The sequence below is a fragment of the Didymella exigua genome (genome assembly GCF_010094145.1).
Source record: "Didymella exigua CBS 183.55 unplaced genomic scaffold M421scaffold_55, whole genome shotgun sequence".
NCBI classification, from domain to species: domain Eukaryota; kingdom Fungi; phylum Ascomycota; class Dothideomycetes; order Pleosporales; family Didymellaceae; genus Didymella; species Didymella exigua.
The window spans coordinates 24,234-48,355 of NW_022984829.1; the positions used below are offsets into that span (position 1 = coordinate 24,234).

The following is a 24,122-nucleotide window of genomic DNA, read 5'->3' on the forward strand; positions in this document are numbered from 1 at the left end:
GACGTTGCACTCTACTCTCTCCGAGTGAGTACTCTCCGAGTGAGTATCTTAATATCGTCGTTCTGCTGATGATTATATCGACACTGCTATTTCTCACTCATACTATGTCTCCGGGCACCGGCGTTCTCGGAAGTGGCTTGCCTCCTCTACTCACTTCCACCTTGAAATCCTTATGGATATTGACGCGCATTCCATCGGCGCCCGAATTTTTCACGATATGCTTTTGGCTCCCATCGTCTCGGTCAAGACTAATGCTGCTGTCACCGTCGAGGTGACCATATATCCTTGTTTCTACGCCAGTGCTACCTGTACTCTTTCCATTCGTCAGATAATTCTGCAGTGTTGTGCTTCCCGGTCGCTCATCAAGCTCCAGATACTGCTTCGACGCGCCATTGACTCCGCTGTGAGAGGTCGCGCGCGCTTGCGACTTCTTGCCGCCACCAAAAGAGCGACTTCCACTCCCTGTCCAAGACGAGAAGCGATGGATCATGCGTTCTAGAAGTGGTCTGCAAGCAGGCAAGTTTGCGACAAGCATTCCGATGTTTACCTCAGCAGATGCCCAGGCGAGGATATTGCCGAGGTTCTGCATGATGCGCGTTTCGTCATCCAACCCGATCAAGTACTTGAGACGAACAATGGGAGCAATCGATGCGCTATAGTTATCAGTAACAGCTCATATATTGCTAGAGCGCCAGGTCTTACAAGATTCCAAGTCCGAGCATACCAACGACGGAGCACTTCACTCGCCAGTCGAGCTGCACGTTCCACAGCAGGAAGATGGGCAGAATCGCGAAGATCCAGTCACTGAGAATCGATACGACAGCGACCGCATACGAAAGGGTGGTCTGAGTACTGCGGGGCTGACAGTAACCGTCTATAGTTGGGTACCAGTTCTTTCTACTCGACGTCAGCACACTATTAACTCAGATCCATGAACTCGGAGCGACATACTGCACGGGATGACACTGGAAAAACAAGTACATGCCAGTACCGCCCATGACAATGAGACAGGACAGCATGCAAGCGTAGATCATATACTCGATCCACTTCTTGCCATTTGCGATCCTGATCAGTGCGAAACCGATGGAACACTTGATGGTGATCAGCGTGAAGCACCACGGCTCCTGGAAGATGTAGAACCACATCAGGGAATTCGAGTACTGATACGGGGTCAGTGAAGCGTCGTAGGCACCGACACCACTCCAAGCCAATGCGACGGTGGATATGGTAGTGGTTGTCCAGAACGGCTACAGCGCTTGGTCAGCATCAGACTCATGTCAGAGGCTCTAACGGCCTTACAAGATTGACCAGCATCGCCCAGTCGTCAGGTCCCCACGCGTTCCTCTTCGATCTGATCCAGAAGCGCAGGACGGTGAAGACAATGTCGAAGGGAAGCGGCACCAGGACTGCCAGAGCCATGGGGTAGGAGGTGGGTGCCATATCGTCTTCTGGCGCTGAACTCCAAGCCCGGCGAAGAGGAAATGGTGAGCAGAGGCTGGTCGACGAACACAAGGGACGGTGTTCCGCAGCGGTTCCAGATTGCGGAGTACAAAGAGGCGACGAACGGTTCCATTAGCACCGCACGACCTTCCTCAAGCCTCATTTCAAGTCCTCAAGTTCTTCACCCTGCATCCCTCCAATACCAAGACGGAATGACCACGCGCTCCCGGTCCCAGTGCAGCAGGATCTTCCACCAAGCTGCTCTTTCGGGCACACGTCTAGGCACAGGTTACATCGGAGTTTGGCATTGACAATGGGCGGAACGGGATCTGGCCCGCACATGGTCTGACATGGCGCGATCATCTTTTCAGCCACGCCGGAAGTACCCCCCGGATCCTGGAGGATGCGTAAGATTTCTATGTCAACTTCATTCGGCCACTCACCTGTCAGAACACCTAGATGCAACTTGTTCGAGTTCTATGCGCAGCAATTGTGCATTTTCTACTCGACAAACCATTTCAAATGTGTTGAATACGCGAAGGATGCCAACCTGCACGACACACTTACCGGAGTGTGCTGCCGTGGTATCCAGGCCTTAATGCCAGGATCTGGACCGGCTTCCGGCATGGATTTGAATCATTTGACCGCCTCGAAACGCTAGGCGATGAAGTGGACCTTTCGGGGCTTACGTATGCAGGCAGGGGCGCTCCGATGAGATTATCCGCCTCACCATCGTCGTAGGGTTCGTGATCCTGATCGCAACCACCATCCAGTTTGGGTATTTCCTCAGAGCAAGTGTCGCTTTCTTCTTCCTTTAGATCTGACATACGCCACGTAGAAGGGCCTGATACGAGATTGTCGCGCGCTCGCGTGTGGCGCTTTTTCGGACAATTTACCCACGACCCACTCCACCAGATGGCGATCGGCTCAGGTACGCCGCAATCTAGTTTTCATTCGACGGTCGACCATGGATATCGCTTGCGCTTGAAACGCCTCTCCCATCGCGGAAGTGGAAGTTGTGCCGAAGTTGCGCTGGAGCCGCGACATCGCTTCACACCGCCTTGTCTCCACCGCAGGGTAGCTGAAGGATCACGAAGAGGAGGGGGTACAAAGCTGGATCTGCCCCGCGTTGTGACGGTGCAGTAAATTTGGTGTTGAGCATCGAGAATAGCAAGCAAAGTATTCAAGGACGTCTAAATTTCAATCATCAATCATGTCTACTCCCAGGGTCTTTGAGGGCAAGCTCGCCATCGTCACTGGCGCATCTCGCAGTAAGTTCACACAATTCCAACCTATATCAAACACAAACTGATCGCATTCAGGCTTCGGCGCCGCTCTCGCAACACACTTCGCCTCGCGCGGCGCCAATGTAGTAATCAACTATGCAACATCCGCCTCGGACGCCCGCGCCCGGGACCTCGCAACCAAGCTCTCGACAGAACACAACATCACCGCGCTCGCCGTGCGCGCCGACCTCCTCAACGCCTCAGCACCACAAGCCCTCATCGACGCCGCAAAAGCCCACTTCACCAAAAACGGCCGTTTCCAAATCGACATCCTAATCAACAACGCGGCCATCGTCAACGCCCAGCCCATCAACGAGCTCGACATCGACCTCTTCCAGCAAACCTTCGATCTGAACGTGCGCGCACCCGCGCTGCTCATCAAAGCAGCATTTCCCTACCTGCCCACCGACCGCTCGGGCCGCATCGTCAACATCTCCTCGGCAACCACGACATGGGGCCTGATCCAGCAGACGTCCTACGCAGGCACAAAGGGCGCCATCGAAGCCATGACGCGCGTCTGGGCGCGCGAGCTCGCTGAGCGCGCAACCGTCAACGCTGTCTCTCCGGGGCCCATGGACACGGGGCTCTTGAATGGGCTGCCGGATGAGCCGCGCGAGGCGCTGAGGTTGTACAATGCGCTTATTCCGCTTGCGAGGGAGAGGCCGGGTGTTGATACGCCTGAGATGCTCAGGCTGGCAGGGGAGATTGGGGGGAGGCCTGGGACGCTGGAGGAGGTTGCGGGGATTGTGGGGGTTGCGTGTTTGCCGGAGAGTGGGTGGATGACGGGGAATCAACTTAGCGCGAGTGGAGGAGGGGCGTTTGTGAGGTAGATTGTGAGTAGGGTGATGATGTGATTCTACTGCATATCCTCGACGTTGGGACGAATTGAGTTTACGCCCTGGCAGAACAGCCCTGTCCACCACCCTCACGGGATGATGACCGTCCCACTCCCTCCCGCACCAACGTCCGTAAGCATAACTGCATCGTCGACCAAATTATTCAGCTGATCAAACTGCCCTTGCAGCCACAAGTCCAAAATCGGCTGGTCAGGCGCAACATACCTCGCGCGATGTGGCGGCAGCACCTTTGTGCTCTCCCTGAGGTCGTTAATATTCGCCATGCCCAGCAGACCAAGGCGCGTAGTCGTCGTTCCAGTGCTCCTGTCCGGAGCTGGGGTCGCTGAAGTCGGCCCACTCGGGCGCGGGCCGCGGATCCTCGGACAGGTTGATGTCGGATGCGGGGCGCAGGACGCGCGGGGCCGCGGCGCCCGTGGTCTCGGAGTAGGATTCTATATCCCAGATCCCCGGCGTGCTGTCCTGGGGGTCGCCTTCGCGCGTATGGTCGACGGAGTGCTGTTGAGATGTGGTGTGTGCGCCGACCAGGGCGACGAGGTCGTGGGCGTCGATTGTCTTGGCTGCGAATAGCTTGAGCAGAGTGCCTGCTGAGTCGGTGTAGCCTGGTAGCAGGCCTGTGGGTCCGGCGCGGCTGTTGTCCTTGCGCCCGACGAAGGAGCGTATGCGCGGCCCGAGGGGACATATGACGTTGGCGACGTTGGCACCCATTTGGATGAGGTCTGCCATGCCGACGCCGTGGGGGGGGTATTTCTTGTACCAGGTCTGCATATTCTTGTACCAGATCTGCGTATTTGTTGTACCAGGTTTGCGTATTTCTTGTACCAGGTCTGCATATTCATGTACCAGGTCTGCGATGGCGGCGAGGCCGTTGTTGTCTGCGCAGCTGATTTCGTCGGTGAGCAGAATGGAGCCGTCGGCGGATGATTTGACCAGACGCCTGCGTCGTGGAAGCCGAGGCGGACTGCTTGACGGGCGAGTTTGGTGCAGCGCCCGGATGTGCCGTTGGACTTTGCCGTCATCTCGTAGCTGATCCGCTTCCAGTCGCAGCAGAGGTCAGCTTTGCAAGCTGCGCTGCCAAGAGACCCGGCGGGGATAGACGTGTCGATGATGTTGGATTCGGCGTTGGGCTGGCTGAGGAGGATGGCTTTGATGTCTTTGCCAATGGAGGCCAATTGCGTGTCTTTGAGCGTCCGCAGGTCGCCGATGAGCTGCTTGGACTCTGCGCGCTTGACTTTGTTAGCTTCGCGCCGCATTGCTGCCACGGTGTCGCCCATGCCGGGGCGAGCATTAGAGAAGGAGACAAGAGTGAGAAGCGCATAACTCAGATATAGGAAGCCCTTGATAACGGGCAAGTAGGGGAGAGACGTGGGATAGAGGGATACCTTGTGGTGCGCTCCACGCACTACCTTTTACACACGACTGTCCATGCCTTTTACACACGACTGTCCATGCCATTTACACACGACCGTCCATGACGCCTCATGGACTCTCAAGAACATGTGGAGATCTAGATCACTCACAAACCTGGGGTCTGGCGAATACGACCCCGCAATAGGGTATGCTCTGGCACCGCAATACATTGTAGAGTGTGTGCCGGGGACATGTACAGGCAGTTGCCTGTTCTGGTATAGTCGGATCATGTCACTGGTGTTTAGCCAGAATAGACCATGTACCTGTCGATCCCTGTTCTGGGGCTCGAGCTCGACTCACATGTAGGAGCGGGACATTCATGCGGTCTGTGATTGGTATTTGCGGTGAGCGACTATCTGCTCGTCTAACCACTCTTTCACCCTTGTTCGCACGCGGTCCAGAAGCAGGTCTCTGGCCGAAGCCAAAGAACCTTCATGGGGTAGCACACCAGGCCCTCGCCTGTCAGGTTGTTTGCGCAGTCCTGCAGGACTTGAGGTATTATCTACGTCCGTTGTAGGGAGTCATGCTCCCGTTGGCTCGAGTGACGTGGATAGGCAAACAGTCATAATGTGCTGCAATGTTGTGTTGATTGTGGGGCCGCTCAGGCGTTGAGAAGAAACAAAAAAAGGCTCTTCGGACCTCTACCACCAACGCCGTGCAATGCCGCTTCCTACCTCGTTCCTTCACATCCACTCCTTGGGCACGGCTCTTTCCGACCACGTCCTCTCGCCCTCCCATGCCAGCCAGTCTGACCGTGTCGTCGGCAGCAGCCCCATGGCGTTGACCTTCCAGATGCCGAGGGCGAGCATGAGCAGGTTCGTGAGAATGTAGACGACCTTGACGCCGAGAAGGCGGCCAGCTGTGCCGGGTGTCTCGAAGGGGGCGAATGTGCGCTGGATGCCGAGTGCGGCCATGACGGGTGTCTTGAACAGGGTGAAGACCATGAAGATAGAGAAGATTTGCAGCGAGTTGCCGGTCATGTACATGCCTGGTTGTGGTCAGTATGGCGGTCGTGCCTTCCTGTCTGAGGTGGAGCGCACCAAATGCGTTCATGGGCAGCTGCTTGGCGGGGGCTATGGCGACCTCCCAGGCCTTTTTCATCTTCAGTGTGTCCATCTCCTCGGGCGTAGGCGGCACACGTGACTTTTTGGAGGACAACGCACGCTCCTTGCGGGTCATGGATGCTGTGTAGCCCGGCGGGTCTGGCAGCGACGCGTTCTTGGGCTTGGACGCGGGCGCCGAGTTGAGGTCGACGACCCATTGTGGGGGCGGAGGCGGGGCCATGGTGTGGTGTGGTGTGCGTGGGGTGTGCGGGGTGTGCGGTGCGGTGCCGTCGAGATAGTCGTCCGGGTCTGGTGGTGGCAGCAATAATGCGGGGCTGATGTTCGTGATCTATGCGTCCGTGGTGGTGAGCATCGTCTGCAGCGGACCTACCGGTGTCCCATGCTTGGCGTCCCATGCTTGGCGTCCCAGTCCAAGCGCTTCCCCGACGTCTCCGCAAAGCGTCCCTGACAGACGCCGAGTGCAAGCATTCCGCCCTCCAAACACCCCCGAGACCTTGCACGACCCGCGACGCGATACCGCCGCAATCGACCAACGCGACCAACGCCCTCACCTGTCGAGCCCCGCAGTCCATCCAAGGCGCAGCAGCGGCGACAACGCCACAGCAGCGGCGACAACGCCACAGCAGCGGAGCTGTCTGGGCCCTGACACCGCCAGGCACATCTATGCGCAGAGGGCACGCCAAGCGGGCGCATTCGAGATAGCCAGCCCGCCATGAGCCAGGGCGGCCAAGATGCGAAGCTCTTTGCGAGGGTACGTCCTCCCCTCTTCTGTTCACGCCCCGGCCCGCGCCCGATAGCCCGCGCTCACAGTGCCTCCGCACACCACAGGGCAAAGTAGCGGAGCTGCGCCTCGAGCTGAACAGCGGCGGCAAAAAGGACAAGAACTTTGCCGCCAAGAAGACGGCGCTGAAGAAGATTGTCGCCAACATGACCATGAGCAACAACGACATGGTCGCCCTGTTCCCGGACATTGTCGGCTGCATGCACATTCCGAGTCTGGAGATCAAGAAGATGTACGTCTGCCGTGCGTGCGCCCGCAACGGCCGCCCGCTGACCGCGCCAGGTGCTTCCTGTATCTGGTCAACTATGCCCGCATAAAACCCGACATTGCCCTCAAGGCGCTGCCCATTATCCAGGAGGACATGCACGACAATAACCCGCTGGTGCGGGCGCTTGCCCTGCGCACCATGTCCTACGTCCACGTCCGCGAGTACGTCGAGGCCACGGTGCCGCACCTCAAGAACCTTCTGCGCGACTCGGACCCCTACGTGCGCAAGACAGCCGCCTTCTGCGTCGCCAAGCTCTACGACCACGACCGACACCTGGTCGAGGCCTCGGACCTGATCGACAAGCTGAACGGCATGCTGCGCGACGAGAACCCCACCGTCGTGTCCAGCGCACTGGCCGGCCTGATGGACATTTGGGAGAGGAGCGAGAACATCAAGCTCACCATCGACTATGCGAGTGCCTCCAAGATTGTCTCCATCCTGGCAGACTGCTCAGAGTGGGGCCAGACGTACATCATGGAAGCCATGATGAACTACGTTCCCCAAGAATCGTCTGAAGCCGCCCTGCTCGCCGAGCGCATATCGCCGCGTCTGTCGCACACCAACTCCGCCGTGGTGCTGACTTGCATCCGTGTGATTCTGTACCTAATGAACTACATCTCCGACCACAAGGTCATTGCATCTTTGTGCAACAAGCTCTCGCCGCCCCTCGTCACGCTTCTTTCCAAGGGCCCCGAGATCCAGTACCTTGCTCTTCGCAACGCCCTGCTTATCCTGCAGCGGCGGCCAGAGGTGCTGCGCAACGATATTCGCGTCTTCTTCTGCAAGTACAACGACCCCATCTACGTCAAGGTCACCAAGCTCGAGCTCATCTTCATGTTGGCAACGGAGAGGAACATCAAGGAGGTGCTGACAGAGCTTGCAGAGTACGTCATGGCCCAGACTCTGGCGAATTGCATTTACTGATCTGAGCAGGTACGCCACCGAGATCGATGTCGACTTTGTGCGCAAGTCGGTGCGCGCCATTGGCAAGCTGGCCATCAAGATTGCACCTGCAGCGCAACTGTGCATCAGCACCCTCCTCTCGCTTGTCAGCACAAAGGTCTCGTACATTGTACAGGAGGCTACGGTGGTCATCCGCAACATCTTCCGAAAGTACCCCAACCAGTACGAGTCGATCATCTCAACACTGTGCGAGAATCTCGACTCGCTCGACGAGCCAGAGGCCAAGGCTGCCATGATCTGGGTCATTGGCCAGTACGCCGACCGCATCGAAGACTCCGATGTCCTCCTCGAAGACTTTCTCGACTCGTTCCAGGAGGAAACACACGAAGTGCAACTCGCCCTTCTTACAGCCACAGTGAAGCTGTTCATCCAGCGACCGACAAAAGGCTCCGCATTAGTACCCAGGGTGCTGAAGTGGGCAACAGAAGAGACCGACAACCCAGATCTGCGAGATCGAGGGTACATGTACTGGCGGTTGTTGTCATCTGCGCCCGAGGAGGCGAAAAAGGTCGTCATGGGCGAGAAGCCTGCCATCACGGCCGAGGAGTCGGAGAAGCTCGACCCTGGGACGCTTGAAGAAATGTGCCTCAACGTGGGCACGCTCGCAACCGTGTACCTAAAGCCAGTCAACCAGGTCTTCAGAAGCGCTCGTCCTCGCAAAATAGTCGACTCTCCCGCACTGCAGCGGCACGAATTGCCAACTGTCAAAGCCGCGGAGCTAGCACGCCAGCGCGCCGCAGCGGACCGTTCACGCATCGACACGGCACCCAACGGCAACGGCCAACTCTCGCCGATGAACGGCAACATGTCAGCTGCAGTAAGCGACGCCGATATGTACTTTGCCAACGTTGGCCGACAAAGTACGTTTGGTGGATCACCTATCGCAGAAGACCATGCTGGGATGGGTGGTGGCTGGGTCGTGAACCAGAACGCGCCCCAGTCGCTTGTAATGAGCTCGGGAGGAGCAGACGGGAATCAGGATCTGTTACTGTGAGTGCGGTGGCTGAAGAGCTGCTAATGTAGGTATATACACCAAATCCGATATCTAATGTTGACGGGCTGTTGCTCCGTTCTCGCAAACGTAGCGTGACGTCACACCTGCACATACCCAGTTACAGATTCAACGAACTCACGCATCCGTGAAGAAAGACGGAGGATCAAACAACGTCGATGCCATTGCCGACCTCGATGACAGCCTCTCTCCTCGATGACAACCTCTCTCCTCGATGACAACCTCTCTCCTCCATCCGCCCGTGACAACAACCTCGGTGATTCCATTTCAACTGCCGTGGGCCGCAACCCAGAGCACCGCTACCCCATTACTGCGATAAGGTATCTTATCCCCGCGGCGGGACCCTTCAGCCGCCTCTGATCTACGGGGTGATGTCCACCGGACGATTGCTGTTGGTTCGTTCTCAGTGCTCGACAGCTCTCTACTGGGCGGACTGATCCCATCTCCTTCCGGATGAGGAATGTGGGGCTGAGATAGCGAACGATATCATGCCTGACAACACGGTGTCTATCGACTCCGAGGACACGGATTTAGACATGGGTTTTGTGACAAGGAGTATATGAGGGCTCGCGTGCCGGTGGTGAACATGGGCAAGCCGAAGCAGCAGATTTGCAGCACCCACTACGATGCACGCACATGAGGCCAAGGACCCAATCGAGGTCGATGAAAAGGCCCCACCGAAAGGCGCATACAAGGATGCAGACAGAGCCCTCGAATTTCTCCGCGTCAATGACGAACACGAAGAAGGTACCGTCGTCGACATCGATGAGAAGACACTGGTCAAGAAGATCGACTGGATGATCGTGCCCATCATGTTCGCCTGCTACTTCCTTCAATACCTGGACAAGTCGCTCTGTAAGCTCGACTGCCTTCCGGCTTCTGGCTCGCTGCTCACATGCCACAGTGAACTTCGCTGCAGTGATGGGCATCAGAGAGGATGCCAATCTGACAACTGAGCAGTATGGCACGCTGTCCTGGCTGTTCTATCTCGCCTTCCTCATCTTCGAGATGCCGCATGCATACCTCATGCAGCGACTGCCAACCGCAAAGTACCTTGGCGGTTGCGTCTGTGCTTGGGGTACTGTCGGTACGTAGTCCTGCGCACTACGAATTCGAAGACTAGCAACTGATCGTCGTCAAGTGACCTGCACCGCGGCATGCGACTCTTACGCGTCTCTCGCAGTCTGTCGTTTCCTTCTCGGCGCCTTCGAGTCGGCAATCAGCCCGTCGTTGATCCTCGTCACGTCGATGTGGTACAAGCGTGATGAACAGCCCAAGCGCATTGGCTTCTGGTACCTCGGCGTCGGTGTGGCCGTGATGGTTGGCTCACTCATCTCATTCGGCTTTCAACACTATACCGGCGACAAGTTCACTAACTGGCAGATCATGTACCTTGTGGTCGGTCTCGTCACAATCGCTGCGGGTGTTGCTGTCATTCTCTTTTTACCCGACAACCCAATGTCGAGCAAGTTGACGCACCAAGAGAAAATCATGGCTGTGTCGCGTCTCCGCGAGAACAACACTGGTATCGAAAACAAGACGTTCAAACCGTACCAGTTCCGAGAGGCCCTTTGCGACCCTCAAGTCTGGCTGTTGGCATTCATCACTACAGCAGCCAGCATACCCAACGGCGCTGTGTCGTCGTTCCAGAGCGTCATCATCTCCGGTTTCGGCTTCTCAAACAAGGAGACCGCGCTCATTCAGATACCCGGCGGTCTGATCACGGCGATTAGCACGCTGATTGGCACTTATATCGCCGGCCGTTATAACTGCCGTGGCTTCATGCTCGCTACATGGGCAGCGCTGGGTGGCATCGTTGGCGGCGGCATGATCGCCTTTCTACCCGCCAGCAGCAGAGCTGGCAGACTGGCAGGCAACTACCTGACGAACACGACCGGCTCCTTCCTACCACTCGCGTATGCCTTTGCGGCTTGCAATTTTGCCGTAAGATTCGCAAAGACAGTCTAGTCAATGTCGTATCGGTGTACTAACAGCACACAGGGCCACAGCAAGAAAGTCACAATGAACGCCATCCTGCTCATGTCCTTCTGCCTAGGCAACATCCTCGGACCACTGACGTTCCGCAACGAAGACGCACCCAACTACACCCCCGCAAAAATCACCATCGTAGCAGTCGAAGCCACCGTGCTCTGCGCAGTGGCTGTCTTGCTCGTTTACTACCGCTGGGAGAATCGCCGGCGCGACGCTGAGGGCGACATGCAATGGAATCAGGGGGATGGAGGGTTCGGCGACTTGACTGATAGGGAGAATTTGGAGTTGAGATATAAGTACTAGATATGCAGAAACCTCGTTCTTGAGTCCGTTTTTTCTTAGCTGCTGTGACTTGCTGGTGCTGTCTTGAGTGGGCGATGCAATGCCCTCTACTGAGCCCGTCAGGCTCCACACCCACCCGCGTGGAGCGGACTTTGTCGAGCAGGTGAAGGTGTCGTCAGGTCTCTGCGGAAAGAGGTGCGTGTCTGACGCACGGACTGGACCCCTAAACAACCGTCATCCGGCCAGGATAGCGTCTCGACAACACTGAAACACCCCACCAAAACATTGACACGCCAACAATCACGCGCCGCCGACGCGCTGAGACCCCGCAGCAATGCAGAGCCACCAGCCGGCGCCGTCGCCTGGCGTGGGAAAAGACGTCACGCCACGAGGAGGTCCGCGCCACATCAACAATGAGCCCAGCTCGGTCTCGCGCCCGGTCAAGCGCCTTTCACTGCACACAGGCACCAGCAACCTGCGGGAACCTTCGCCTGGCCCCGCTTCGCCTAGACTGCCAAAGGCCCGCACGCCGTCCTCGCCTCTTCCCACTCTCCGCCGCAGCTCCAGCACGGCAAGCCTGAACCGCGCCTCGTCGCCTGCACCATTGCTCGCCCTTGGCCGCAAATCCTCCAGCTCGTCGCTGCGCGGCGACTCGACCGGCACGCCCCGGAGCGCGGCATCTCGCAGGCCGTCGTTCGCACCCAATATGCCTTCGCCAATCGGGGCCAAGAGCCCGCTGCAGCCGCACTTCGAGGAGAAGCTGCCGTTGCGCGCATGCGACATCGCCGAGGAGCACTTCAGGAAGGACCTGGCGCGGCACGAGGGCGCGGGTGGGACAGCAAAGGCGGGCACAATCGTCATCGTCCACGACCAATGCTATGGACACCGATACTCGCGACCGAAGACGCCGAAGAACATGCTCAGCCTGATCATGGAGCGCCCGGAGCGCATACTTGCGAGCGTCCTGGGAATCTCGACAGCATACGTGCGTCTTGGCGGGCGACATGCAGACGGCCACCACCCGTTGCACCCTGATCAGAACCCACCCGAGCGCATACCTTTCACGATTCGCAAGACCTCACGACTGGTCGACGTCACATTGCCTGTCGTGACGAACGTTCATGGCACAAAGTGGATGCAGGAGCTGAAGTCTCTGTGCGAAAATGCAGGCGAGAAGCTGGCTACCACAGGAAGAGAGCTGGCCAGAGACGCACCAGCAGCCCCGGGACAGCCGCCGAAACACGAATTCCATTCTGGAGACCTGTATCTCTGCGAAGAGTCGTTGAACGCTTTCCAAGGCGCGCTCGGTGGCGTTCTGGATGCCGTGGATGCAGTGTTCCAGGGCACTGCTTTTGGGGACGGCCCTTCTCGCGCCTTTGTCTGCGTGCGACCGCCCGGCCACCACTGCTCGGCAGACTTCCCGTCCGGATTTTGCTGGCTGAACAATGTCCACGTCGGTATCGAACACGCCATGATGCAGTACGGTCTGACACACGCGGCCATCATCGACTTTGATTTGCACCACGGGGACGGCTCGCAGGCCATTACCTGGGCACGGAATAAGAAGGTCCAGAACATGCCAAAAGGCACAGCGAATCGCAAGAAGACGTCCATTGGTTACTTTAGTCTGCACGACATCAATTCGTACCCGTGCGAGGACGGCGATGACGACAAGGTCCAGGCAGCAAGCCTCTGCATCGACAATGCCCACGGCCAGTCAATCTGGAACGTACACCTCCAGTCCTGGAAGACACCAGAGGAGTTCTGGGCGATCTACGAGGACAAGTATCTTGTGCTGCTCGACAAGACTCGTCAGTACCTCAAGTTCCACACGAAGCGTCTGAGAAGCGGGCCGAATCAGCCAACCCCCAAAGCGGCCATCTTCTTGTCTGCCGGCTTTGACGCCAGCGAGTGGGAGACGGCAGGCATGCAACGACACGCTGTGAATGTGCCAACAGAGTTCTACGCCCGCTTCACTCGAGACGTCGTACGTTTAGCCGAAGAAGAAGGCACTGCGGTCGACGGCCGCGTCATCTCTGTGCTGGAAGGCGGCTACAGTGACAGAGCCCTGGCTAGCGGAGTCATGAGCCACATCAGCGGTCTTACGGATGGTCAGGTGTATCACGACGCCAATCCCACCACTGGACTTGCCTTTGACATGCAACAGAGATTGAGTGGGCTCAGCATCACAGATGACGGTTCGCCCGTACAGTCAGTCGAGGCCAACTTGACACCAGTCACGTACGATCCATCGTGGTGGCATGCTACACATCTCACCGAGTTGGAGAATCTGATCAATCCTCCACCTCCAATCGCTCGCAAGAAGACCAACCAGGGACCTCTGGCACATTTCTCTTCGCCCACGCAGTCCTTCACCGCCAAGGTCGTAGATCCAACGAAGCTCTCGCATTTGCAGCCTGGCCGGGGTGTGCCCGTCAATCCTTCACGGCCGATCACCCCACCTCCTCCGGATGTCGATTGGGCAACCGCAGCGCATGCGTTGAGTGCGTTGCTCATACCTGCTGATCGTCAGACCAGGAGTTGCAGGCCTGAAGAACTTGCTCCTCCACAAGTCAAGAAGGAGAAGCCCGCTGCTCCAGCATTGACCTCTGTAAAGATCGATACATCAGGTCGACAACTACGCGGCCGCAAACCTGTTACAACCTATACCGATCATGGCTCTGACGATGAGAAGGCTCATCGTCCTGGGTCTCGCTCGAGCCGTCGACAGACCATTGCTGACTTCCAACTGACAGCAGCCGACCCTCCACCAACTCCATCAAAGTCGCGTCGGATGAGCATCGCATCCAGTGTGTCTTCCATCGGCGATCGTAGCGTCAGCCGTGCTCCAAGTGTTCCTCCATCAAATTCAAGGAGGCCTAGCGTTGTGCCTTCGACTGCTCTCTCGAATGGCCTTTCAGTCAAGAAGGGTCGTGGCACAACAAATGCGGCTTCGGCTCGCGCCCCTCAGCGACCACCCATACCGCGTGTGCCATCTGCCTTTACCAGCAAAGCGGCCACTGCCAGGGACAAAGAGAACGACGACATGGACTCGTTGACTTCGGGTCTGAAGCGGGTCACACTGAAGATGCCCTCGAGAGAAGAGTACGAGGCGCGGGAGAAGGCGAAGGAAGAAGCGCAGAAGGCTCTCGAAGGCCCAAAGAAGCCGGCCGCGAAAGCCTCGCGCAAATCGCCCGCCAGCCGTACTACAGCTACCAAGACAGCTGCTAAACCTGCTGCTGGCGTTATAAAGAAGGGCCGTGGATCAAGGTCAAAGACATCGTCGCCTGCTACTACACCAGCGCCGACCATGCCTCCCGAGCCACCTCAGTTGCAGAGCGCGGCCGTGGCACCGCTTCAACAACCAGAGCCAGTACATCTCGAGTCCGTCTCCAACTTGGCAGAGCAGTCGAACCCCCCTATAAACCCACCAGAGACCCTGTTCAACAGTGTGTCTGAGGCTAGTCGGCGTGGCTCCGGCCCTATTATCGAGCCCCCAACCGACCTCAGAGATTCCGTTATTACCCCAGAACAGCTCCGTGAGCAGCTGCCCTTGCCTGCATTCGTAGCAGCAACAGAAGCAACTGACATGACACCTCCCCAACGCGCTGATACGCCTCCGCCACCACCGCCAGCTACCGGCTTGCAGTTTGTGAACTACAATGCTTACTCTTTCGACGCTGCCCCATTAGCAAACGTGCCGCCGACTTCTGAGCCTCAGGCGTCCGCAACCTTACAATGGCTGGCCCCAAACACCGACACAGCAGTAACACCACCAAAAACGGCATCCCGTCCCATATCACCGGCCAAGAGACAGGATCTGCCAGTCTTCTCCGCAACAAGCACGATCCCCTTCGCCGTCCCCGCTCCTCCACCCGCTCCACAACAGGCTGCTCCTCCGGCGGCCAAGACGGAGAACCACAAGGACGTTTGGGAAGTACCCGACACACCAGCTCGCTAGACAGCTCACCTGAGAATCGATACCAAACTTGGCGTTTATTGGTGGGACTAGAGCGCGGCGCTCACAGGTTAAGTTAATCACCCAACAAGTCGGCGCGCTTACCGCGACGGGGGTGCGCGAATCAGGCGCCCCAGGCGCCCTTTGCTAGACCTTGCCGTTCTTGTATTTTGTAGAGATAGAGATACCCTTCTTAGAATCTAAAGTTTTGTTCCCATTGTTCTCTTTGTAGCATTTTTGATTGAGACACGCATGCACTGGTCCTCTCCGTGGTTGCGGGAACACGACAGAGAATGAACGACGCCCGTACAGTTGCCACTTCATGCGTGCTCGCAGTAAGTGCAGTAGGTGCTCAGGTGTGTCACATGCAGGGTTGCCTCGGGAACCAATGGCTAGCGCGCGATGCTGTCACGCGGCAGGTGCGAAGCGGTACATGAAGCGGGGTCCAGGCCAAGCTAGAACGCGAGTTTGGGATGACGTAGGTGCGAATCTCGTGGGCGGAATGGCGTGGCTGTATGCAGGCTAAAGTAGCTTGATATCAATATAACCCGAGCTGCTGTCAGCTCCCCTTGCCGTCAGTTCCTCTCGCCGTCAGCACCTCTCCAACACAGCAACCAGCACCTCTCCGACACAGCAATCAGCACAAACTCACCCCAATAGCAGTGAAAATGTCTGAGAACTCGGGATCCAACAACCCCTTCGCGCGGCGCGAGGAGTTCTCCAACCAGTCCATTCTTCTCTACAAGATCTCCACGGGCCTTTCCTACACGATCCTGCTCGTCACAGCCTTCTACTACTCCTTCAACCAGCCCAACGAAGGCCACGGCCCACACCACCGCTTCTGGCAGCATCAGCCTGCAACGCCGTTCGCGCAGAGCAGCATCATCACCAGCATATACTGGTACCCAGCACCGATCTGACTGACATTTCAACTTCTAACTCGTCACAGGATCGTCCTCTTCGTCCTGCAGCTCGTCTACGCTTACTCCCTCTGGTCCAGCAACACCACCTACCTCATCGCCGCCGCCAACATCGGCACGCACTACATCACCTCGAACCTGCTGCTCTTTGGCTTCATCCACCTGTGGGTGCGCTCGCACTTCTGGCTCGCGGAGCTGCTGCTCGTCATCAACTTCTTCAACCTCAGCTTCGCCTACTTCCGCCACAGCACCACCCCGCGCGCCATCCACATCGGCACGATTGCGGGCCCGCTGGCGTGGAACTTCGTCGCGCTGTACTGGGTTGGCGCTGTGGCATTTCATAGCACCCATCTTGCTGGTCGCATTGTGGCTAATGTGTTTATCTGGGGATGGCTTGGGTATGGCGTGTTCTTCCTGGCTGCGTACAAGGACTACACCATGGGCTTTGCGCTGTCGGTGTTGAGTTTCTGTGAGTCCTCCCGCCCCCGCTTACCCGTCTTGGGGCTTGCGCTAATTGAATAGCGACTGGTGTTGGCCAGTTCTTGAGCAAGCTGCCAATTCTGCAGTTGCAGTGGATTTTCGCCTTTACCATTGGCGGGCTTCTCTTCGTCCTCTCGCTTGCCGTCGGCGTGCCGGGGTTGTTGGGCCGTGATCTGTTCCCCCGCGGCCAGATTGTCAACGAGGACCGCGAGCGCGCGCCGCTGCTTGCTGATGAGTAGAATCAACGGGGCGTTTGAGAAGCGAGTGGTGCCATGCTGAGCGTGGACTCGGACTCGAACCGACCAGCCAACATCCAAAAATTAGTCCTGCAGAGGGTTGCTGATCTCTTTCTAGCGCACGGTGTCGAGATGCAGGGTCAGCATTACCATGGCGTTGGGCACATTTTCCCTCTTTTTGAAGCGCACTTGCCGCCTCTCCCTCGTAGTATTCATCTCTTATAGTCAATTGAACAAAAGTTCTCAGTCCATCGGTTGCCGCACCGTCAGACAGCCTCGGCCTAACGTTCGCATTACGCCCGACCCAAGGACCGCACAGACGGCGGATCGGACCGTCCATGGCGTGCAGTACCCCATCCGACGCCGATCATTCAATTCCTCGCAACGTCATCGGATGTGAGCTTCGGTGCCGAAATGCAAACCTCGCTATCCCAGCTAAGCTTGGTGCACGGAGGGTCTCCGAGGTACCCCGCCAGGGTCTCGCGGTCGTCGAGAACGAAGAAACGGGGGAACGGTAGGAGTTGACAATTGTTACATGCCAAACTGCGAGGTGAATTGTGCAATCGATCAGGCGAATACACTACTACATCAGCAACCATGTCCCCAAAACCAACAATCCTCTTCGTCCCCGGCGCCTGGCACAAAGCCACATGCTACACCCCCCTCATCCAAAACCTCACCGCGCAGGGCTACGAAACCGCAACCGCAGACCTCGCATCCGTCGGCGCCGTGCCCGGCCTGCAGTCCTGGGCCGGCGACATATCCAACATCCGCACCGCCATCACCACCCTGGCCGACGCTGGAAAACACATCGTCGTCGCAGCGCACTCGTATGGCTCCCTCCCCGCCGGCGAAGCCATGAAAGACCTGCTCCTGCGCGACCGCTCCGCCGCGGGAGAGAGGGGGGGTGTGGTGCATGTCGTGTATATATCCGCGTTCGTCCTGCCCCCATCGATGAGCCTGCTAGACGCCCTGGGCGGCACGGATCTGCCGTGGTTCCGCGTCAGCGAGAGCGGGACCGAGGTCGAGCCGGAGGATCCTGCGAGGGTGTTTTATAATGATTTAAGCGAGGAGGAGCAGCGGGAGCAGATTGAGCAATTAGAGGTGTTTAGTTATCGCATGTTTGGGGAGAAGACGACATGGGCGCCGTATAGGGAGGTAAAGTGTAGTTTTGTGTTTTGTACCTTGGACAATGCTATTCCGTTGGAGGTGCAGCGGGGTATGGTTCAGGGGAGCGGAGCGCAGTTCAGGGAGACGACGGTGGAGGCGAGTCACAGTCCTTTTCTGTCGAAGGTTGATGAGGTGGCGCGGGTTATTGTGGAGGCGGCGGAGAGCGGGTGATGGGCGGGTTGTGGGCTTGGATAGGTGCGCGTGCGAAGGATCGAGATGCCATGTCTGCGATAAAATAACGGTTCCAGATGAACGCAAATCCAGACCTTGCGCTGCGCTGACCATCTATCTACTGAGCTATGTCCTGTGCTGCGCGAGACCGTGATGTACTGCATGCGTGCCTACAACGCACTAGAGCAGTCTGGTCTAGATCTCTGTAGCATAGTCAGTGACTTCGTATTGCTACGTGGATAGTCCTATACAGCCGTGAGAATAGTATCGCATGTTTCACTGTCTCTGTCTTAAGCTAATGCTTTTATACATGGAAGCGCGTGGTATGTGGTAGAGAGAAGGGATGTCACAGCTTATAGAATTACATACTCACGAGCTAGGATTGTACAAGGTGTATACTAGATACAGCACTAGATTCGCCACATCTCCTTTCCTTTCAGACAAGCGGTTAGCAGGGAGATGGACAAGCTATGCATGTCTCTGCGTATCTTAACAGATATGAAATGAAGGAGAATCAGGGACCTCTCTACCCCCTCCTAAACCTCCCCACTCGATCGTCAAACGCGCGCCTCTGGCAGTGATGGCGTATGTAAACCTTGGCTAGCAGAGAGGACTCAGTCATTCGGCTGTAGTCGGCACCACCACGAGCTCCCTAGTCCAAAGCCGCTTCGTCCCATACCTCAGAACCCACCCTACCCTGTTCCCAGCAAGAGCCGCTGGTCGGATCCCATGCATCCTACGCAGCAGTAGACAGCTTCAACAAGGCTTGGGCTAGTAACTTGTAAGTTGTAAGTGAGTATACACCGCACAAGACGCCTCGCCTCACTACATCCCGTCCCGTCCCGTCATCTCTCTTTCGCCGTGAATACCGCGGGGACAGGGTACCGGGGAACTTGCACGTGCACGTAGTCCGCGGACGGGTTGGTTGGACTGCTGGACAGCTGCCTACCTCCTCCCTACCTCCTCCGTTCCTAGTACAAGCGCAGCAGCAAAGAAATGCTGCTCATCAAGCGAGTGGTACGGGTCACCCTTCACTCCGCCCCGTCCTCGTCTTCGCTCAGGCTAGCCATGTAGTCAGCACTAGTCAGCTCTTTGATACGCGGTGACTGTGGGCAGATTTGGCGCACATGTTGCCATGCGCTCGTGCTCGAGTTGGGAACTAAATGTACACGAATCCATCGTTCATTCACACCTGACCGACGCTGACGCTACATCTTCTAATCTACAAGCCCAAACGCCGCTGATGCGAGAGCGTACCGTATCATATCGTATCGTACAATGCCTACCCCACCCCCTATACGCTGTGCAATCATCACCCCCTATCCGCTGTACAATCCCCACCCCCTATACGCTGTACAATCACCACCCCCTATCCGCTGCACAATCACCACCCCCTATCCGCTGCACAACCATCACCCCCTAATCGTCATCCTCACCACTCTCCTCGTCCTCATCCTTGCGCTTCTGCTCCTTCCTCTTCCGATCGCCCTTTTTGGGCTTGAGTTCCTTTTCCCACAGGCGGTTCGCCGCGTCGCGGTTGAGATGCGGGAAGATCAGGTCGAAGACTTGGCTGTACCATTCGACGGGGTGGCCGGATATGCCTGCTTTGATGTTCTACGGGGGGTTAGCAGAGTCACGGGGGTAGCATGTCGAGAATGCCGTGGGACAGGAGACGCACCTCGGGCAACTCAAGCCAATCACTCAAGTTGTCCTTTGGGAAAATAACCATTGTCGCGCCGGCGCGGCGCGCAGCAACGGTCTTCTCGCGCAGACCGCCGATGCGCAGGACTTTGCCTGTGAGCGTGAGTTCGCCCGTCATGGCGACGCAGTCCTTGATCTGCGTGTCGAGGGCCAGACTGAGGAAGCTGCTCGCCATGGTGATACCCGCCGAGGGCCCGTCCTTGGGCACCGCGCCCTCGGGGCAGTGCAGGTGCAGGCGGGCGTGCTCGAAGAAGCGGTTCTTGGGGAAGTCGCGCGCGAGCACGGATTTGGCGTACGAGTAGGCGACGCCGGTTGATTCCTTCATCACGTCGCGCAGCGAGCCAGTGCGCTCGAGGCCCGGGTGCGACGACGCCGAGAGCGCGTTCTGCAGGATTGACTCAATGTAGAGCGCGGACCCGCCCATGCTTGTCCACGCCAGGCCCATGGCGACGCCGGGCGGGGTGAAGTCGTAGAGGCGGTCGGCGGTGAAGACGGGCGGGCCGACGTAGTCCTTGAGGTTGTCCTTGTTGATGGAGACGTGGACTGTGTCTGGGACTTTGAGGGCGACGCGGGGCTTGGGCGCCGTTTGCTTTTCGATGCCATCAGGCGTCTCCTTGACGTCCGTCTCGTCCTTGGCGGCCTCGTCCTTGGCGGCCTTGCCTTGTTCTGTGAGCGCCTCGGACTCGGGAAGGGCGTCTTCGCCGAGCTCCGTCACAATCTTGAGCGCCGACTTGCGGTAGACCTTCTCAATCTGCTTCTTCAGGTTGCGGACGCCAGACTCGCGGCAGTACTTGTTGATCAGCTCGACGATGCCGTCTTTCTCGAGGACGACGTCGGCGTCCTTTAGACCGCTCATCTCCTTGGCTGCGGGCGCGAGGTACTTTTCGGCAATGGCAATCTTCTCGTCCGCAACGTAGCCAGACAGCTCAATCATCTCCATGCGGTCGAGCAGGGGCTGGGGGATCGTGTCGGACATGTTTGCCGTGCACACGAACAGCACCTTTGACAGATCGACGGGCACGTCGAGGTAGTGGTCCAAGAAGCTGTTGTTCTGCTCGGGGTCGAGGAGCTCCAGGAGCGCTGCGGCCGGGTCGCCGTGGTTGCTGTTGCGGCCAAGCTTGTCAATCTCGTCGATCAGGACGAGCGGGTTCTCAGTCTGGCACTTCTTGAGCGCCTGGATGATGCGGCCAGGCAGGGCACCGACGTACGTTCGCCGGTGGCCCTTGATCTCGGCAACGTCGTACATGCCGCCAACGCTGAAGCGGTAGTACTGGCGGTCCAATGCGCGCGCAATCGATTTTCCGATTGAGGTTTTACCCACACCAGGAGGACCGACGAGGCACAGAATCTTGCCCTCGACGGACCCACGCAGCTTGCCGACGGCGATGAACTCCAGGATGCGGTCCTTGACGTCCTTTAGGCCGTAGTGGTCCTCGTCGAGGACCTCGCGGGCGTGGCTGATGCCAAAGTTCTCAGCGCTACTGAGACCCCAGGGAAGCTGCGTCAGCCAGTCGAGGTAGTTTCGCGTCACGTTGAACTCGGATCCGCTGGGCTCGAGGCCAGAGAGCTTGCTCATCTCCTCGTCAAAGACCTTGCGCACGGCCTCGGGCATGGCCAGCTTACCGGCCTTTTCGTTGAACTTTTCGACCAGCCTGTCCTTGCCGTCCGACTCGATGCCGAGCTCGCGCTTGATGCCCTTCATCTGCTCCATGAGGATGAACTCGCGGTGCTTCTTCTGAACGCGGCTGTTGACCTCGTCGCTGACCTTTTTCTGCAGCTCCGCGCTCATGAGCTCCTTCTTCAGCACCTCGAGCGACTTCCTCAGCCGCTTCTCAATGTCCATCTCGTCGAGCGTGGCCTGCAGCTCGTGCGACTCGGCCTGCGCCACGGCTGCAGCAAAGTCGGCCAGCTTGACCGGGTCCTCGCCCACGCTCATGGTGGTGTGGACCGAGAAGGTGGCGACGTGGTCGCGGAACATGGGGTTGAGGAGCGCGACGCCCTTGAACGTGTTGACAATCTCGTTGACGAGGGCCTGCATGACCTTGTTGTCCTTGATGCTGAAGGGCTCCTCGACCATGTTCTCGACGTTGGCGATGCTGACCTGCCGGCCCCGGAGGATGGCCAGCGTCTGGTCCTCGTCCTTGGCCTGCGTCTGGTCCTCGTCCTTGGCCTTGGACTCGGCGCCCGCCTCCTCGAAGCTCGCGACCACATCGCCCCTGGCCTCGCTGGCGGCCGTCTCTGCCGCTGCAGCGCCGCCCTCGGGCGTCTCGGCCGCGGTGGCCTCGCCGGCCGACTCGAGCTCGTCGTGCTTGGGCGGCAGGAGGCTGGTCATCTTGATCCTGCGGTGCGGGTACAGGACGCACGTCATGGCGAAGTTGTCCTCGGAGCCGACGGGGAACGCGCTCGTGACCTGGCAAAAGGTGCCCACGTCGTGCACCTCGCTCGGGTCGTCGATGACGTCCTTGTCGACGCCGTCATCCTTGAACATGAAGGCGCCAATGTACGGTTGTCCGCGCTTGACCATGTCGGCGATGGCCTGGCCGACCTCGCGGTCGCGGATAGTGACGGCCTTGTAGAACCCCGGGAACAGCGGGCGCTTGGCGAGCGGGATGGCCATGACCTGCGGATACACCTCTGGGATCGACGGCTTGACGAGGGCACTGCTCTTGCGCCGCCGGCTGCCGCCGCCGCCGCCGCCGTCGCCGCCCGACCCGCCGTCGCCGCCTGCTGCGCTGCCCCGTCCGGGGCCTGGCCGCGCCGGTATCGGGTCGGGCGTCTTTGTCTTGGCCTCGGACTCGTCGGCGGCCGTGTCCTGCTCCTTGGGCTTCTTCGCCTCGTCAAGGTCCGCAGCGGCCTCGTCGGGCGCGGGCTTGGCGTCTTTCTCCCTCGGCCGGCTCACCGAGGCCGAGAAGCTGCGGGCGGCACACAGGGCGGCGGGCGGCGACGGACATCGCTGCGGGTGCCGTGCGACGAGCGACGCGGAGCATTGTGCAGGCAGGAAGCGCGAGGCGGCGCGCGAGGCGGCGCGGGTGGCATTGGAGCGCGGTGTCTGGCGCAGTGCAGCCCGCCACGAGGCGTGGAGCATGATGGGTGGGAGCCGCTGGTGGGAGCGCGGTGGGAGGCAGCGAGCGGGATGCAAGGAAAGAGCACGCGCCCAATGAGCCTGTATGCACGATGCTGGGGATGGGATGCAGCCAACAAGGCGTGCCGAGTGCGGACTTTGGTGTTGCGCGGGCGTGGCGTTGCGACTACTGGCTCTGTAATGCTCAGTCTCGACATCATCAACCGACGCAATCGCCGGTCCCGGCTTTGCCTCGGCCAATCTATCAAATCCGCCCCCCCAGTCTGTCGCCTTCTGTCGCCTTCTTCAGCGACGCCTCCAAGCTGGTCACGTGAACACGTCGACGTCTGGCGACAGGCCTTGGATTTAGCTTCAAAGGACGACTGCAGACGACTGAAGACGACTGAGCACGACTGAGCACGACTGAGCACGACTGAGCACGACTGAAGACGACTGACGACGACTGAGCACGATTGACGACGACTGAGCACGACTGAAGACGACTGAAGACGACTGAGCGCAGCTGGCCGCGTCTCTCTCGTGCTTGAGCTCGTCGACGTGTGTTGGGGGACTTGTCGCCACCCGGCGCCCCGCCGCCTCCGCATCAGGCCATCGCAAACATGACACCTTCACACGGCACCATCCGATCAATCACGCCAACATGGCAGAGATGGCTTGGAGCAGGGTACATGCAGAGTCTTGTACTCTTTCGTGCAAAGACTGCGCCATCATGTCCCGGGACGCTGCTCTGAAGGAGCTGATGTGGAGGTCGTGTCGTGCCATGATGCAGTCGTTGCAATCGCTGCAGTCGTTGCAATCATTGCAGTCGTTGCAGTCGTTGCAGTTGTTGCAGTCGTTGCAGTCGTTGCAGTCGTTGCAGTCGTTACAATCATTGCAATCGTCAGAATTACAAGCCAACACCCAAACACAAGCCAGACCTGCGATGCTTGGATGGCGCTGGAGGATGCCCAAGCACGTTAACTAACGTGTTCTATCAGTAAGCTGCGCATATCAGTATCCTGCGCACCCCACCAAAACGCGCTCAACGCGTCTTATCTCATCAACTATGACAC

General features: G+C 58.3%; 10 protein-coding genes across 10 annotated transcripts; 6 read left to right on the forward strand and 4 right to left on the reverse strand.

The window, feature by feature from the left end:
* Positions 1-97: 97 nt before the first annotated feature.
* M421DRAFT_76213 (uncharacterized protein) lies at positions 98-1,440 on the reverse strand (the record flags this gene model as incomplete). Its single annotated transcript, XM_033597202.1, has 4 exons — positions 98-653; positions 703-897; positions 952-1,247; positions 1,300-1,440. The coding sequence occupies 4 exons, from the start codon at positions 1,438-1,440 to the stop codon at positions 98-100; spliced, it is 1,188 nt and encodes a 395-aa protein (XP_033443310.1).
* A 780-nt stretch (positions 1,441-2,220) lies between these two features.
* On the forward strand, positions 2,221-3,793 carry M421DRAFT_426160 (3-oxoacyl-reductase). The gene is made up of 2 exons (XM_033594315.1): positions 2,221-2,711; positions 2,763-3,793. Exons 1-2 carry the CDS (start codon positions 2,654-2,656, stop codon positions 3,554-3,556), a joined length of 852 nt encoding a protein of 283 aa, XP_033443311.1. The 5' UTR covers positions 2,221-2,653; the 3' UTR covers positions 3,557-3,793.
* M421DRAFT_104652 (class II peroxidase) lies at positions 3,652-5,160 on the reverse strand (the record flags this gene model as incomplete). The annotated part of the gene is made up of 5 exons (XM_033587050.1): positions 3,652-3,823; positions 3,858-4,363; positions 4,424-4,463; positions 4,511-4,917; positions 5,101-5,160. The coding sequence occupies 5 exons, from the start codon at positions 5,158-5,160 to the stop codon at positions 3,652-3,654; spliced, it is 1,185 nt and encodes a 394-aa protein (XP_033443312.1).
* Positions 5,161-5,673: 513 nt separating this feature from the next.
* M421DRAFT_76222 (transmembrane protein 85) lies at positions 5,674-6,274 on the reverse strand (the record flags this gene model as incomplete). Its single annotated transcript, XM_033597203.1, has 2 exons — positions 5,674-5,978; positions 6,031-6,274. The coding sequence occupies 2 exons, from the start codon at positions 6,272-6,274 to the stop codon at positions 5,674-5,676; spliced, it is 549 nt and encodes a 182-aa protein (XP_033443313.1).
* Positions 6,275-6,728: 454 nt separating this feature from the next.
* M421DRAFT_426163 (Adaptor protein complex beta subunit) lies at positions 6,729-9,412 on the forward strand. Its single transcript, XM_033594316.1, has 3 exons — positions 6,729-7,067; positions 7,118-7,987; positions 8,037-9,412. Exons 1-3 carry the CDS (start codon positions 6,982-6,984, stop codon positions 9,058-9,060), a joined length of 1,980 nt encoding a protein of 659 aa, XP_033443314.1. The 5' UTR covers positions 6,729-6,981; the 3' UTR covers positions 9,061-9,412.
* A 94-nt stretch (positions 9,413-9,506) lies between these two features.
* M421DRAFT_426165 (MFS general substrate transporter) lies at positions 9,507-11,395 on the forward strand. Its single transcript, XM_033594317.1, has 4 exons — positions 9,507-9,933; positions 9,983-10,165; positions 10,220-11,022; positions 11,080-11,395. The coding sequence occupies exons 1-4, from the start codon at positions 9,705-9,707 to the stop codon at positions 11,371-11,373; spliced, it is 1,509 nt and encodes a 502-aa protein (XP_033443315.1). The 5' UTR covers positions 9,507-9,704; the 3' UTR covers positions 11,374-11,395.
* A 234-nt stretch (positions 11,396-11,629) lies between these two features.
* On the forward strand, positions 11,630-15,527 carry M421DRAFT_426166 (Arginase/deacetylase). The gene has a single exon (XM_033594318.1). The coding sequence runs from the start codon at positions 11,687-11,689 to the stop codon at positions 15,311-15,313; it is 3,627 nt and encodes a 1,208-aa protein (XP_033443316.1). The 5' UTR covers positions 11,630-11,686; the 3' UTR covers positions 15,314-15,527.
* A 209-nt stretch (positions 15,528-15,736) lies between these two features.
* Positions 15,737-17,246, forward strand: M421DRAFT_332762 (DUF1774-domain-containing protein). Its single transcript, XM_033589394.1, has 3 exons — positions 15,737-16,211; positions 16,260-16,699; positions 16,753-17,246. Exons 1-3 carry the CDS (start codon positions 15,979-15,981, stop codon positions 16,947-16,949), a joined length of 870 nt encoding a protein of 289 aa, XP_033443317.1. The 5' UTR covers positions 15,737-15,978; the 3' UTR covers positions 16,950-17,246.
* A 297-nt stretch (positions 17,247-17,543) lies between these two features.
* M421DRAFT_104658 (alpha/beta-hydrolase) lies at positions 17,544-18,287 on the forward strand (the record flags this gene model as incomplete). The annotated part of the gene is made up of 2 exons (XM_033587051.1): positions 17,544-18,206; positions 18,270-18,287. The coding sequence occupies 2 exons, from the start codon at positions 17,544-17,546 to the stop codon at positions 18,285-18,287; spliced, it is 681 nt and encodes a 226-aa protein (XP_033443318.1).
* Positions 18,288-19,399: 1,112 nt separating this feature from the next.
* Positions 19,400-23,454, reverse strand: M421DRAFT_426168 (ATP-dependent protease La). The gene is made up of 2 exons (XM_033594319.1): positions 19,966-23,454; positions 19,400-19,901 (listed from the first exon to the last, which is right to left on the reverse strand). Exons 1-2 carry the CDS (start codon positions 23,071-23,073, stop codon positions 19,707-19,709), a joined length of 3,303 nt encoding a protein of 1,100 aa, XP_033443319.1. The 5' UTR covers positions 23,074-23,454; the 3' UTR covers positions 19,400-19,706.
* Positions 23,455-24,122: the final 668 nt, after the last annotated feature.

What these genes read in the sequence shown, in the direction of transcription:
- M421DRAFT_332762 (XM_033589394.1), top strand. Translation starts at nt 15,979, where the DNA reads ATGTCTGAGAACTCGGGATCCAACAACCCCTTCGCGCGGCGCGAGGAG. An exon ending in ATCATCACCAGCATATACTG is followed by an intron (nt 16,212 to 16,259) that starts GTACCCAGCACC and finishes AACTCGTCACAG; the next exon opens with GATCGTCCTCTTCGTCCTGC. An exon ending in GCTGTCGGTGTTGAGTTTCT is followed by an intron (nt 16,700 to 16,752) that starts GTGAGTCCTCCC and finishes CTAATTGAATAG; the next exon opens with CGACTGGTGTTGGCCAGTTC.
- M421DRAFT_426168 (XM_033594319.1), bottom strand. Translation starts at nt 23,073, where the DNA reads ATGCTCCACGCCTCGTGGCGGGCTGCACTGCGCCAGACACCGCGCTCC. An exon ending in ATTGGCTTGAGTTGCCCGAG is followed by an intron (nt 19,902 to 19,965) that starts GTGCGTCTCCTG and finishes AACCCCCCGTAG; the next exon opens with AACATCAAAGCAGGCATATC.
- M421DRAFT_426160 (XM_033594315.1), top strand. Translation starts at nt 2,654, where the DNA reads ATGTCTACTCCCAGGGTCTTTGAGGGCAAGCTCGCCATCGTCACTGGC. An exon ending in CGTCACTGGCGCATCTCGCA is followed by an intron (nt 2,712 to 2,762) that starts GTAAGTTCACAC and finishes GATCGCATTCAG; the next exon opens with GCTTCGGCGCCGCTCTCGCA.
- M421DRAFT_426165 (XM_033594317.1), top strand. Translation starts at nt 9,705, where the DNA reads ATGCACGCACATGAGGCCAAGGACCCAATCGAGGTCGATGAAAAGGCC. An exon ending in ATACCTGGACAAGTCGCTCT is followed by an intron (nt 9,934 to 9,982) that starts GTAAGCTCGACT and finishes CACATGCCACAG; the next exon opens with TGAACTTCGCTGCAGTGATG. An exon ending in CTGTGCTTGGGGTACTGTCG is followed by an intron (nt 10,166 to 10,219) that starts GTACGTAGTCCT and finishes ATCGTCGTCAAG; the next exon opens with TGACCTGCACCGCGGCATGC.
- M421DRAFT_426166 (XM_033594318.1), top strand. Translation starts at nt 11,687, where the DNA reads ATGCAGAGCCACCAGCCGGCGCCGTCGCCTGGCGTGGGAAAAGACGTC.
- M421DRAFT_426163 (XM_033594316.1), top strand. Translation starts at nt 6,982, where the DNA reads ATGACCATGAGCAACAACGACATGGTCGCCCTGTTCCCGGACATTGTC. An exon ending in AGTCTGGAGATCAAGAAGAT is followed by an intron (nt 7,068 to 7,117) that starts GTACGTCTGCCG and finishes TGACCGCGCCAG; the next exon opens with GTGCTTCCTGTATCTGGTCA. An exon ending in GTGCTGACAGAGCTTGCAGA is followed by an intron (nt 7,988 to 8,036) that starts GTACGTCATGGC and finishes TGATCTGAGCAG; the next exon opens with GTACGCCACCGAGATCGATG.